General features: G+C 42.8%; 1 protein-coding gene across 2 annotated transcripts; it reads right to left on the bottom strand.

Annotated features, from left to right (window-relative positions):
• Nucleotides 1-975: 975 nt before the first annotated feature.
• On the bottom strand, nucleotides 976-10,583 carry SELENOT (selenoprotein T). Of its 2 annotated transcripts, XM_060242340.1 has the most exons (6): nucleotides 10,253-10,583; nucleotides 7,009-7,119; nucleotides 6,131-6,257; nucleotides 3,273-3,360; nucleotides 2,298-2,450; nucleotides 976-1,678 (listed from the first exon to the last, which is right to left on the bottom strand). In XM_060242340.1, exons 1-5 carry the CDS (start codon nucleotides 10,387-10,389, stop codon nucleotides 2,326-2,328), a joined length of 588 nt encoding a protein of 195 aa, XP_060098323.1. In that variant the 5' UTR covers nucleotides 10,390-10,583; the 3' UTR covers nucleotides 976-1,678; nucleotides 2,298-2,325. The 2 variants fall into 2 exon arrangements, with proteins under 2 accessions (XP_060098323.1, XP_060098325.1); XM_060242342.1 differs by lacking the exon at nucleotides 976-1,678 and having other exon boundaries at nucleotides 2,196-2,450; nucleotides 10,253-10,491.
• Nucleotides 10,584-12,386: the final 1,803 nt, after the last annotated feature.

Here is a 12,386-nt window from a genome sequence, read left to right as displayed (position 1 = left end):
TATTTGGTCAAGCTTACAGCGTTAACATCATTTTGCCTGCTTTCATACCCTAACCTAGCGGAAAGGAGTCCATACAACTGCAAATAAATGTTTTACCTGGTGGGCAAAACAGAATTCCTGCAACTCACAATACATTGATAGAGGCTTTACATCTAGTATTTAAGGTGAAAAACGTCTTTACTATGTATTGCCAAGTTGTATGAACAAGGCACTAATGTACTATGACTATCCTTGAATACTATCACTTTGGGCTGCAGAAGAAATCACATTTGATTACTCCCACTAAGTTTCCTGGGCATACATCCTTAGTGTGCTAGGAAGATTCTTCTGATTACAATGGCTATTGTCCAGGTCCCAATTGTATCTTAGTTCACTGTTTTGCTGTGAGTAGATTTCTGCCACATGGTCCTTTTACTTTGAGGGAAAGTAACTGTATATTAACTTTTGGGGCTCACAGTGGAAAATGCCATTGATGAACATGCCACTTCCAACCTAGCTGCTCAAAACTCTGAGCGCATTCATTTTTGAAGTAAAGATGCTACCTGTTACTCTTTATTGGGCTACACTAACCCTTCTCCCCATGCTACATATACAAGAGGGAGGGAAGAGTATGCACACATCTATTACAACCTTTGAATGCTTACATTTTAATTAATTTATAGTAATGAAGCATCTGAAGAAGCCTTTTGTCTCTCCCTTTTTCAAAAACCTCAATCTACCTGTGCTTGAAAAAAATATCAATTGTTACTCCCCTGCTCCTGGCTAGAGAGATAATACTAGAACTAGGCTAAATGTAACCCCGCAGATTACTTACTAGGATAGTTTTTCGTTGTGACATGATGGTCTTCTAAGAACCCCAAGAACTGAGAAAGTTGCAGTTTCATAAATAAAGGCAATTTTCTTTGTACCTATACTTATCTTCAAGAAGACTGGTCTGGTAACTAGTCAAATTCATTTATGATTCAAGATACTTCACACAGTAAATGAAATTTCTTTATTTAAATCAGTTTGCTTAGTTTATATTTAGGACAGTATAAAGGCCCAGCTGTCTGACCACTTAGACTGGTCCACAAAACAGACTTCAAATTATCAAGGGAATTTGAAGAGCAGTTGGTCTTCTCTGAAGTCACAAAGTTTCGGGCAGTTAATTTGCATATATTTTTGTTTATATAATTTAGTATACATTGCACCATTCACTCTGCAATATACTCTGAAAATATACAAAAATTACATAGCCAAATCAGCAATGTCTGACAGTCATCAAATTATCCAAACCAGTTTAAAAGACAATCAATATTCCATAGATCCATTTTAAACTACAGATAGAACATAACTTCTATATATAGTACATCAGACATTCTCCTTCCCCAAGGAAAAAAAAGATTAACTCATTTTACCATCTTCTTAGACATAAATAAAAAACAAGTTGTTAATGCCTGCATTGTCTAGTGCCAAACTGGTTGAATTAACTTAAAAAAATCTATACAGTATTATTGCACTCAATGAATGTGCAGTAATTGGAGATATTCCAGCACTGAAAGGAGTCTTGCATTAAGATTTTCTGGAAGAACAACATGAAGGCGAGGAGAGCATCCAGTCTGTACCAACAGCTTGCTGTCTTCAGTACAGGCCATCATTCATTTCGTTCATGCTGCCTTTGGAAAGTGTCTCTTAATGTCTGAAAACATAGCAAAACAAACTTACCAGGAAGTTTCACAAAGAAAGATAAATGGGGGGGGGGGAATCCAAAGATGTTCTATACCCAGCATTGCCAAGGAAGCCACACAACATTCAGTGGAGGAGGAGATTGCATTTATGCCCCACCTTTTACTAGTCAAAGGAATCTCAGAGTGGTTTACAATCTCCTTTCCCTTCCCCTCCCCACAACAGACACCCTGTGAGGTAGATGCAGCTGAGAGAGCTCTCCCATAACTGCTCTTGAAACTCTGCAAGAACTTGTGACTGACTCAATGTCACATCAGCAGGTGCATGTGGAAAAGTGGGGAATCAAACCAGGTTCTCCCAGATAAGAGTCTATGTACTTAACCACTACACCAAACAGGCTTTCTCTAGAAGGACAGAAAGCTGAAGTACTGAACTCCTACACACTGAAAATGCTACAAGAGACAAATTCCTTTAAAAACTTATGAGGTTGATTGAGTAAAGGAAAATGCTGCCTGACATTCTAAAAGCCCTTTCTGATCAGAAACATACTGCTTTATCTGAAGCAGAACTTATTTATGGCACGTTTATGATGTATTTGATACCTCACTGAACAATCTTCAAACTAAACTTACAAGAAGTTTTCAGTACTGATGGATGGGGCTATGATCTATGATGCGGCATTTGCTCCATGTGTACATTGAGTTTCATTTCATTATCAAGGATCTGAACAAGCTGCTGCATGGAAGGAAGGTGACCAGACTCCAACTTAGACCATACTGGAACATCTAAGGAGAAAGACAAGCAGGAAGGGGGGAAAAAACCCTTTAATAACTTTTCTAAAGTGCAGGAATAGGCAACTGTTCCCAAAAACAAAGCTATTTTTAAAAAGCTTTTAGTTTTACTGTATTCAACTAAGATAAAGTGAACATATGAAGCTGCCTTATACTGAATCAGACCCTCGGTCCATCAAAGTCAGTATTGTCTACTCAGACTAGCAGTGGATCTCCAGGGTCTCAAGCTGAGGTTTTTCACGTCTACTTGCCTGGACCCTTTTTTTGTTGGAGATGCTGGAGATTGAACCTGAGACCTTCTGCTTACCAAGCAGATGCTCTACCACTGAGCCACTGTCCCTCCCTATTTCCATTTCTATCAAGCAAAGATTTCTGGAGAAAGTTCAACACAAAATGTTGAACTTAAACGTTGTCTAAATCTTTCAGGGCCTTTCCTGTGGGGTGCCCAGTCCTTTGGAAAGATGATCACCTTCTCTTTCCAGACTGAACAAGGCATGTAAGATAGCCCTCTTGCAGAGATAATTGGGTGAAGGGCAAACTTTCCCAGTAGGTTGTGACTTTGTCCATGCTGTGTACTCTTAGGAGTATTGAACCTGAACGTTTTTGGGTTTTAGTTCACATGTGATTAGTTACCTGTCAACATTTAAAGGAGTTAATTCATGACCTCTGTATGAACAATTCTTCTGTGCTGTGAGGCACAACAAGCCTAAACTTCATGCCAATTCTTCTCTCCAGGTAACACATATCTTGACACTCTATCTAGGCCCCACAGACATGGGGATATTTCATGGGCAAAAAAAGCTGTTTAGAACTTACCATTTAAAGTTATTTCAAATGCACCTGTTGACATACACTGGTTCTCGATCATGTTGCTCAGGAAGAACACCATCATACAAGCATAGACCTAGAAGTGAGGAGTATTAATTTCAGCTGCTGTGTTCAAATCACTCAACTGAACTCAGTAACTGCCTTACTAGCATAAAACCATAATAGAAGATGCACTCCAGATAATGTACACTCAAGTTATACACTAAGAGAAAAGTGCTGTTTATAATATAGTCTCCTTTACTAAGTGGATAAACGAATACTCCATATCACGCATTCACAACCTGATTACTGCCAGCATGACTCACTACAATTTATGCTTCAAACCCTAGTGGCATTGCTTACTTTGCATAAGCCTGTCAGATATGCTTTTGTTCTCATACACCAGGGATGAGAAATGATGCAATCTTTAGCAACATGGCACACAAAGATTTCACAGTCAAAGGTTAAGTTTCAGCTAATCATAACAAGGTTAAAGCTCCTTAAATAAGCTACATATAGGCCAAGGATATTATACAACCCATTCCTTACCCCAGTTATTCCAAATAAATTGTTCAGAACTCTGAAACTGAGGATCAGTGTTTCCTCTAAGCTGTGCTAGGGACACTGGTGCACAAAATTTTAGTTGGCTGCTCAAGAATTTTAGTTTCCAGGTCACAAAGTTTTTTTCCTCCACTGGAAACAATGGAGGATGGGGGCACCTCCTTCTGAGGTCCATAGAATTGGACCCAGTGGTCCAATCTTTTTGAAACTTTGGGGTTTTTTTTTAATGAGAGGCACCTGCAACTATGCTGCAAATCTGATGCCTCTAACTAAAAAACAAACAAAGAACAGCACAGGGCAATAGTCTGAGGTCAGGTCTACCATTATAGGGAAAAGAGGAGGGGGACAGACCTATTCTCCAGAGGTCAGGTCTACCACCATAGAGGACATCATCTTCTGTAATGAAATTTGACATGATTCTGTTTTCCCTTCCTTATGTTTAAATTATTCTTAAAATATAGTTTAAAAGAATACATTCTGAGATTTTTACAAGGTTATGGAAATAATCTTCTAAAATCTAGTTTATGCAATAAGTCAAATGCAGACTCACAATTTTAATGCTTCTAGCATTTTTCATTCGCAAGGTAGAATTTCTGCTCACAACGCTGTGGAGCTTAGAGGGAAGATTGCTGAGGATGCTTTTTGGATCAGTTTAAAAAAAAACATTCCCAGTTCAACAGCAAAATAGTCTAAACTATTCCCTGGACAGCGTAAATGCATTCTGCTTTTTTCAGGACTTCTCCAAACACCCCCAGTGGGGACATCGTTTTTGCTGGCGGTAGCAGCAGGAAAGGGCAGGAAAACCCAAGACCCAAATTTGTATTTGCAAAAGCCCAGGAAAAGGTCATAATTTTCAAGAAGAAAGATCCGTATTCACCAATATCTCAGATATATGGTTTTATTAGCATTTCACATAGAGGAAAGAAAAGTTTCTGTCTGCATTTTCCTTTCTCATGAACCACATTCTCAGCGGCAGCAAAAAGTAAAACACATTAAAGATACGTTAGGCTGAAGTGTCAGCCTGAGCATGTCTTCAGCTGAGCAACTATGCAGTGAAGCTGGGCTGTGTGAAAGTCTGTGTCTGGTGGAGGCCTGGTGGGGGCGGTCTTGTTATTTCACTGTTATGAACATAGGTCTACATATATGAACGTAGCCCTAAGGGTTTTTATGATCTGTCAGGAAGACCAGCACTGGCAGTGCGTTAAGATTGTGAAGAGGACTAACTCCCATGCCACTCTGCACTATCACCAGGCAAACTCAAAATAACCTTGAGAGCCCAAAGATTTGATTATGAACGACTTTTTAGTATTTGGTAATGTTAGCCATTTGTAAGGTAAATAACAGACGTTGATAACACCTGACTCCATCATGCTTTGGAGACATTCCTGCCCTGGTTTTTAACCTTTTATAACTTTGTCCACTTGTATATACCAAGAAAGAGTCCATGGGTAAACAATAAGCCTGTCGGGGGAGGGTGGAATATAAATCTGATAAATAAATAATAAAATAAATAAATCTTTACTTACTTTCCTGCAGGGGAAAAGAAAGGTTTTGGTGTTCAGGGATAAACTGGGGGGGAGACTTAACTTGGAGAAACTGTGTCACTTAATAGATAAAACATTACCAAGATTGAGAAAGAGCCAGCCAGAAACTGCCAGCCTATTATATGAAAATAAGACAAATATCTCCTTGGTTTTCCAGCTTAGTATAAGTTTTCTGGAACTTTAACCATACAGACCTCAATCTACACCTTAGAGTCCATCTTCTCAGGAATGTGTATAGTCAAGTCACTTCTGACCAATGGCCACCCTATGAACTAGTGACCTTCAAAACGCCCTATAGTTTTAACAGTTTGCTCTGGTCTTGCAAACTGAGGGCCACGGCTTCCCTTATAGTCAATTTATCTTTTGTTGGGTTTCCCCTCTTTTTCCTTCTGTCTTCAGCTTTTCCCTCCCAGGAATACTGAGTTTGAAAGCTTACAGATTAGTGTGCGTCCTGCCAGGCCACCGCTCTAGACCCAGCCTACTTGTTCTTAAAGATAGGTAATGAGACAGGGTGACTTCTAACCCATCTGGCGTCTAGCCCCAACTGGGCAGAATGTCAATTAAATTGTCCCTTTCTTCCAGCAACTTTTCCCTCCCAGCTTTCTCTGAAGGTTTAAAGGGCCCTGAATGGTTGTTTCTGGCTTCTCCACTACACCAAAGGGGCACTGGATACTAAGGAGGAATGGGGACATACTTAGCCTTATCCATCACAGTCTGCCACATCACACAATACATTTTAAACGGAAAAAGTGGACTCTGTACCTTATTTTCTTGGCCCCACTGCCAGATACTTGGAGCTTGCATGCCAAAGAAAGCAAAAGGATCCTTGCCAACAATAATGAAGCCTATTAACACTAGTTTGAAGACTGACAGAAAAGACGCTATATGCCTGTCAAAAGAAAGACATCAATCACTGAAGAGCTCTGTAGCCAAATACATTCTATCCAAAAGCCCACAACTGCACCACATCACTAGTTTTACTTCGGTTTTTGAACAAATGCTATGTGAAGATGTTAAATTTTAAAAATAGTTCAATCTTATACAGAAATAACGGCATAAAACCCATTGAAATCAACAGGATTTAGATTAGCATAAATCTACACAAGACAGCACTGACATATTACAACAGATGAGCATTTTTCCTAAGTATTAGAATGTCAAAAGCTCTTTACATTTCTGCAAACATTCTGAAAGATATTTTTCACCCTGAAACCACAACAACAGAGTGTGAATGAGTGTAAAATACCATCAAGTTGTAGGCATCTTTTGGCAATCCTACAAGGATTTCAAGGCAAGAGACAATCAGAGCTGGTTTGTCATTGCCTGCCTCTGAGTAGCAACTCTGGACTTCCTTGGTAGTCTCCCATCCAACTAGTAACCACAGCTGACCCTGCTTAACTGCTGAGATCTGACAACACTGGGCTTGCCTAGACTATCCAGGTCAGGGCATAGCAAAAATAGTGTATCATTATTAGTTTGCAAGCACTGGTTGCATGAGGCCTATTGCTCCAGTTCACAGATCAGTGCGCTCATGCAGTTCAGCTCTTGTCAAAGATATTAAGTTAGCTAATTCCTCATGTTACAGGATTTAATCTAACCAAACTTCTAGAGACTGTATGTTTAGCACTTAATTAGCTTACCTATAAATAGGTTGAGGAAGGTAGTTCTCTCCTTCAATGCGGATGTCTGGGTACCGCTGGCTAATAACCCGCATGTACTCCTCAAACACCCGCCGGTATCCTCAGGACACACTGGAAATAAATATTTTATCACTATTAAACGGAGTATTTTCACTACTGGTTTCAGTTCATCAATAATCAAAGTAATTCTAATAACATTTTACATAAACACAACCACATTGCTGCTTCTCCCACTTATATCACTCTTAGCCGCTTGAAGATCTCTTACTAGTCTTCAATTCTATCCTCTTTGCTTGAAAATCCCTTCCCACTGAAGAGGTATGTGATACCACCCCTTTGTCTTCAAGTTCTTCCTTCACACTGATCCTTCCCTGTAGAATCCTCATTTTATTATTACTCAATACCAACTGCAAACAAATTTGAAGCATGCTGATTTTCTTACACTCATCTTTTCCTCCTCTTTCCATTTTCCCAATGGTCTGTTTAGATTATAAACTCCTTAAGGGGCAGGGATGTGTCTATTTTTGCCTATGTAACACTGTAAAGCACCATGTACACTGATGCTGCTCAATTTGGCTTTTGAGAAGGCATGTTGGATCTTATCAGCCCAGAAGTTAACCTTTGCAAAAATCAACAGCCAGGATCACAGTGAAAAATTTTCCAACAAGACAAAAATGTCTTCTCTCTTGCAGCAATCTCTTTTCAAGAGATTCAAATGCTGTGCACAAGTCTATCATATTTTGGTGTAGACTGGACTTTTATCTTCTTTGCTCCACTTGTAATAGTTCTTCAGAATGTGTGGTTTACTGTAGCTGCCTCATACAGTGTTGTTTACTGCTTAACTATACACTAATAAATACTGAATATATCACAGTAACCAACAGCTACATATCTACTAGTAGTAGATCTCTAACAAAAACTAATATGGCTGCAACTAGCATCTAGAACATCTTTAAATGCCTGTGTTCAGAAGAAGCCAATTCATCTGGATCATGTATAGATATTGACCTGCTGAAAAATAAATACATTTTATTCATCTGTTAATGAATCTAACTTGGGAGGTAATTTATATGATCCATCCAGATGTTCAAAGATGGATGGTGGTGGATATGTTATCAACATGTATTGGGTATCAACAAGACCTACTTCCAAATCAGTATCTTCAGGATTGCAGCAGTAGGCCTCTTAGATTTCTTTTAGAAATTTTCGCTTTCACATTGTGGAAAAGTGTTGTTTTAAGTTACCCTCTTCAACCATAACAGAGTTATTTTTTAAAAAATGATAACACAAACTTGGATTTCTATAAGTAATGAAATCGGGAATCTATAAGACAAATGCAAAATGTATTCAAGCTTTCCTTCCCTTTGGTCCCAGCTGTAATGCGTTGCTATGCTGATGTAACATTGGTACACAAGAGCAGCAACAATGTCTGTTAAAAATAGCTATAAGTGGAAACATTCTTGATTTAAAAAGCTTCACTGCCACAAGAAGTTTACAAAGCTCTAGGAAAGATTGTGAATCAGAAAGACTTAGATTACTGGTCCAGGACAGAAATCAAAACAGTACTTCAATATCAGCTGCTATTCCTCATGAAAGTATTTTTAAATAAAAGCCTCCATCTGAAATAATGAGTTCTGACTCATAAAACCTTATACTGAAATAAATGTTGCTAGTTTTAAAAAGGCACCATATAATTTCTATGTAATTTTGCTATGACTGACTAATGCAGCTAACACCTTTTGAATTAAAGAAAAGAAGCAGCACTTTATGGGCAAGATTTTTAACAGCTCTAATACTTTTGCTGAATACATAACCACATTTGGACTTGTGTCCAAATCACAAACAAGTGTTTCCGACACTGCAGCAATAGCTAAGAAACTTAGAAAGGCTTCAGGAAAATGCATTACCACCTACAGATTACATTCATAAGTTCCACACAGACTTTGTTACCATACTTAGTGGTGCAAATTACAAGATCTTTCCTCAATTAAAACAAATCTTGTGAATGAACTGCAGGTCCGAATGAAAAAATGTAAAACACAGTTTAAGCAACACCTACTTGGCAGGCGGCAGATCAATACACTGTGCAGTTTCCAGCACCAAGCAAGGAACCTTATCCTACTCGCTATAAAAGAAAGTTAAAAAATATCACCAGATTCTTACAATTATGTTCTTCTGTGTCTGATCCTATGAACACACACCATCGGGACCTGGAATATCCCTTGCTTTCCTCCTCAAACTCTCAAGATTTGCACACTCCCTCTTCATTTCCATCCCACCATGGAAATCCCTGCCATTCAGACGCTGCCTTATCTTATCAAAGCCCACACCCCTGTTCTCCTCACCAGGTGATCTCTTCCTACTACGGAGCCTCTACACATGCAACCAACTCCCCCCCCCCCCTCTATTATCAAGACCTTCCCATCTGCCAATACGCCTTACGCGAGATCCCCCCCCCCCTCCGTATTTCCCGCACAGCGCGAGGTGGCTCAGGCCGGGCTGACGGAATAGGGCGGGGCTCGAACACCCGAAACTGGCTCAGCCAAGTCATGGTCTCTCCTCCGAACCTACCTCACAAGACTGCTGTGTAAATGAAGCCAACCCGCTCTTCAGGCTCTTCGAAGGGCAAAATAGAAACACGGACAGACACAGGGCTTTTTTTTTTTTTGTAGCAGGAACTCCTCTGCATATTAGGCCACACACCCCTGATGTAGCCAGTCCTCCTGGAGCTTACAGTAGGCCCTGTACTAAGAGCCCTGGAAGCTCTTGGAGAATTGGCTACATCAGGGGGTCATGGCCTAATATGCAGAAGAGCTCCTGCTAAAAAAAAAAAAAGGCCCTGGACAAACGCATTCAAAGCCCGATATGCTGGGCGTTGCACGAATACCCCCCCCCTCCACAAAACACCGGGACGCAGGTCCTCCTCCTCCCCCCCAAGCCTCCCGCCGAGTGAATGCGGGTCGTGCTATCTGCAGTCAGGCACTCAAAGGCCCAGGCCCGGATTCCCATCGCCCGGCGGCGCGGCCTAGCCTCCCCTCGCGGCCTGCCGCTATTGAGCTCCTCCTCAGGTCCTGGTCGCTCTCCAGCAGCCAGCCGGGAAGGCTCCGTGAGGGAAAGCGAAGGGCCTAACCGCGAAGAGCGGCTGCCGGCTCGCCCGCCGTACTGTTTGGACGGGGGAAAGGCGGCTGGCGGCGCAGCAGGCCTCGGCGGATCTTCCTCCCTCCCTCGCCTCCGCCGCACTCACCAGATCTGGAACTTGAGCAACGGCCCCGTGGCGTAGGCCATGCGCAGCTTCTTGGCCGGCGGCAGCCCCCCCGGCTGGGCCGAGGCCCAGTCCAGCCCCACCGACAGCAGCAACAGCAAGGCCAGCGCCCGCTTCATCTTGTCTAGCCCCCTCCCAGCCAACGGAGCCGGGAAAGAGCCTCAGGAGCCGGCCGAGAAAACGGGTCCCCCTCCTGACGGGCACAGCGGGAGAGATCACGTGAGCTGCCGCCGTCAAGCGCCTGCGCGAAGCTGTGCCTATCCCGGCTGCCGACGGCAAACGCGCCCCCAACCTCCTCCTGAGGAGAGAGAGAGAGCGAACCCAGCGGCTTCCCGCACGCACGCGACTTTCGGCGGGGCCGGGGTGAGGATGGTGCAGTCCATAAATCCCTTAATCTTTAACGTACACGCATTAGTGGACCTTATGGAGCCTGATCAGGGCTTGGGTGATGAGAAGGGAGAAAATTGCAATATACGGATACAGGAGAATTCGTTTCTGTGTCTCCTTAAGCGCATATATATGCTTATTTTTATTTATTCTCCTCTTTTCTCCTCTCCATTTTATCTTCAACATCAACCCCGTAAAGTAGATTAGGCTGGGAATGCGGAAGGGGCCCAAAGTTACTTAGCTAACTTCCATGGCCCAGTGGCGATTCAGATCTTAGTTTTGCTAGTCTTTCAGATTTTAGTCCAGCACTACGCCACAGTGGCGCTGGATAACCCCCCCTCAGCCCGTGGGGTTGCCAACTCCAGGTAGGGAAATTAATGGAGATTTGGGGGCAGAGCCTTGGGGGAAGATAGTGTTTGGGGAGGGGAAGGAGCTCAGATGTGATGTCAGAGTGGCCACCTTCTGAACATGTCATTTAATTCTGTAATCTGGAGATCATTTGTAATTCCAAAAGAATATTAATTCTCTCCGGGAGATTGGCAACCCAACCCTACCCACTGGGGGTAACAAGACAATATATAGATACATGTGTGTTTCTGAATATACTTTTCTCATTTTATCTTTTACTCTTTATGTAGTTTATAGTCCCAACATCGTATTCTTCAGCTGATAATCAGTCAATGTATTCATTAAAAACTTTATTTAAAAGTAATCTTATCATTTGTGAAGTAACTAGATAAGAGGTTATGTAAAGACTTGAGAAATCATAAGTGGCTTTAAACTGGATGTCTTCAGTATGCTAACATGCAAGTCCGCACCTCTCTATTCAGATCCCTGGTGATGTGGCAGAGATCTTGAGCCAGTGCCTGACTGCTGTGGTCTGATGGCTGAAAGTGAATAAACTGAAACTGAATCAAGGCAAGACTGACGTAATACTAGATGGAAAGATGGAGATCTTCAGGGACTTTGTGCTTCTCACTTTGGATGGTTCAGCTGACCCTTGCTGACTTGGTTAAGAACCTTACGTTTATGCTGGATCTAGTATTGCTGGTGGAAAAACAAATTAATACAGCAGCAAAAACATTTCCTTCCAACTAAGTCTAGCACAGAAAATGACCCTTACCTCAACATGACCAATCTGGCCACCTGGATCCACATAATAACATCAAGACTAGACTACTGTAATACATTCTGCATAGGACTCTCCTTGATGTTAGAGGCTTCAGTTGGTATGAAATGCTGCAGCTCAGCTATTATTAGGAACTAGGAGGAGCATGCATATTACTTCCCTTCTGCAGTCCCTTCATAGGTTGCCCATTAGTTACTAGACTCACTTCACGTAGGGTGGCCAGACCGTCCCGGTCTCCCGGGAAAGTCCCGGTTCTGGCCCCCAATTCCCGGCTCCCGAGCTGGCTATACCGGGACCATTAGAGGTCCCGGTTTAGCCAGCCAGAGAGCCGGTGGGCCGCGCGCGCGGGCGGGGAAGGCGGCGAGTGAGGGAGGGAGTGTCCCTGCGTGTGCGCAGGGCGATTGTGGCGGGCTCTGCGCATGCGCAGGGACGCTCCCTCACTCGCCACCTTCCCTGCCCGCGCGCGGGGCCCGGCGGTGGTGGCGGAGGCCGGGGAGGCGGCGCAGAGGCCGGCGCTGGTTGCTGGAGGCCCTCCAGAGACTCCGGAGGGCCTCCAGCGACCAGCGCCGACCAGCGGAGGCTGCGGAGAGGCCGGCGCTG

The sequence above is a fragment of the Heteronotia binoei genome, chromosome 6 (assembly GCF_032191835.1).
Source record: "Heteronotia binoei isolate CCM8104 ecotype False Entrance Well chromosome 6, APGP_CSIRO_Hbin_v1, whole genome shotgun sequence".
Classification (NCBI taxonomy): domain Eukaryota; kingdom Metazoa; phylum Chordata; class Lepidosauria; order Squamata; family Gekkonidae; genus Heteronotia; species Heteronotia binoei.
Note: the sequence above shows the minus strand (reverse complement) of the source record. Positions and strands in the feature narration are given on the sequence as shown.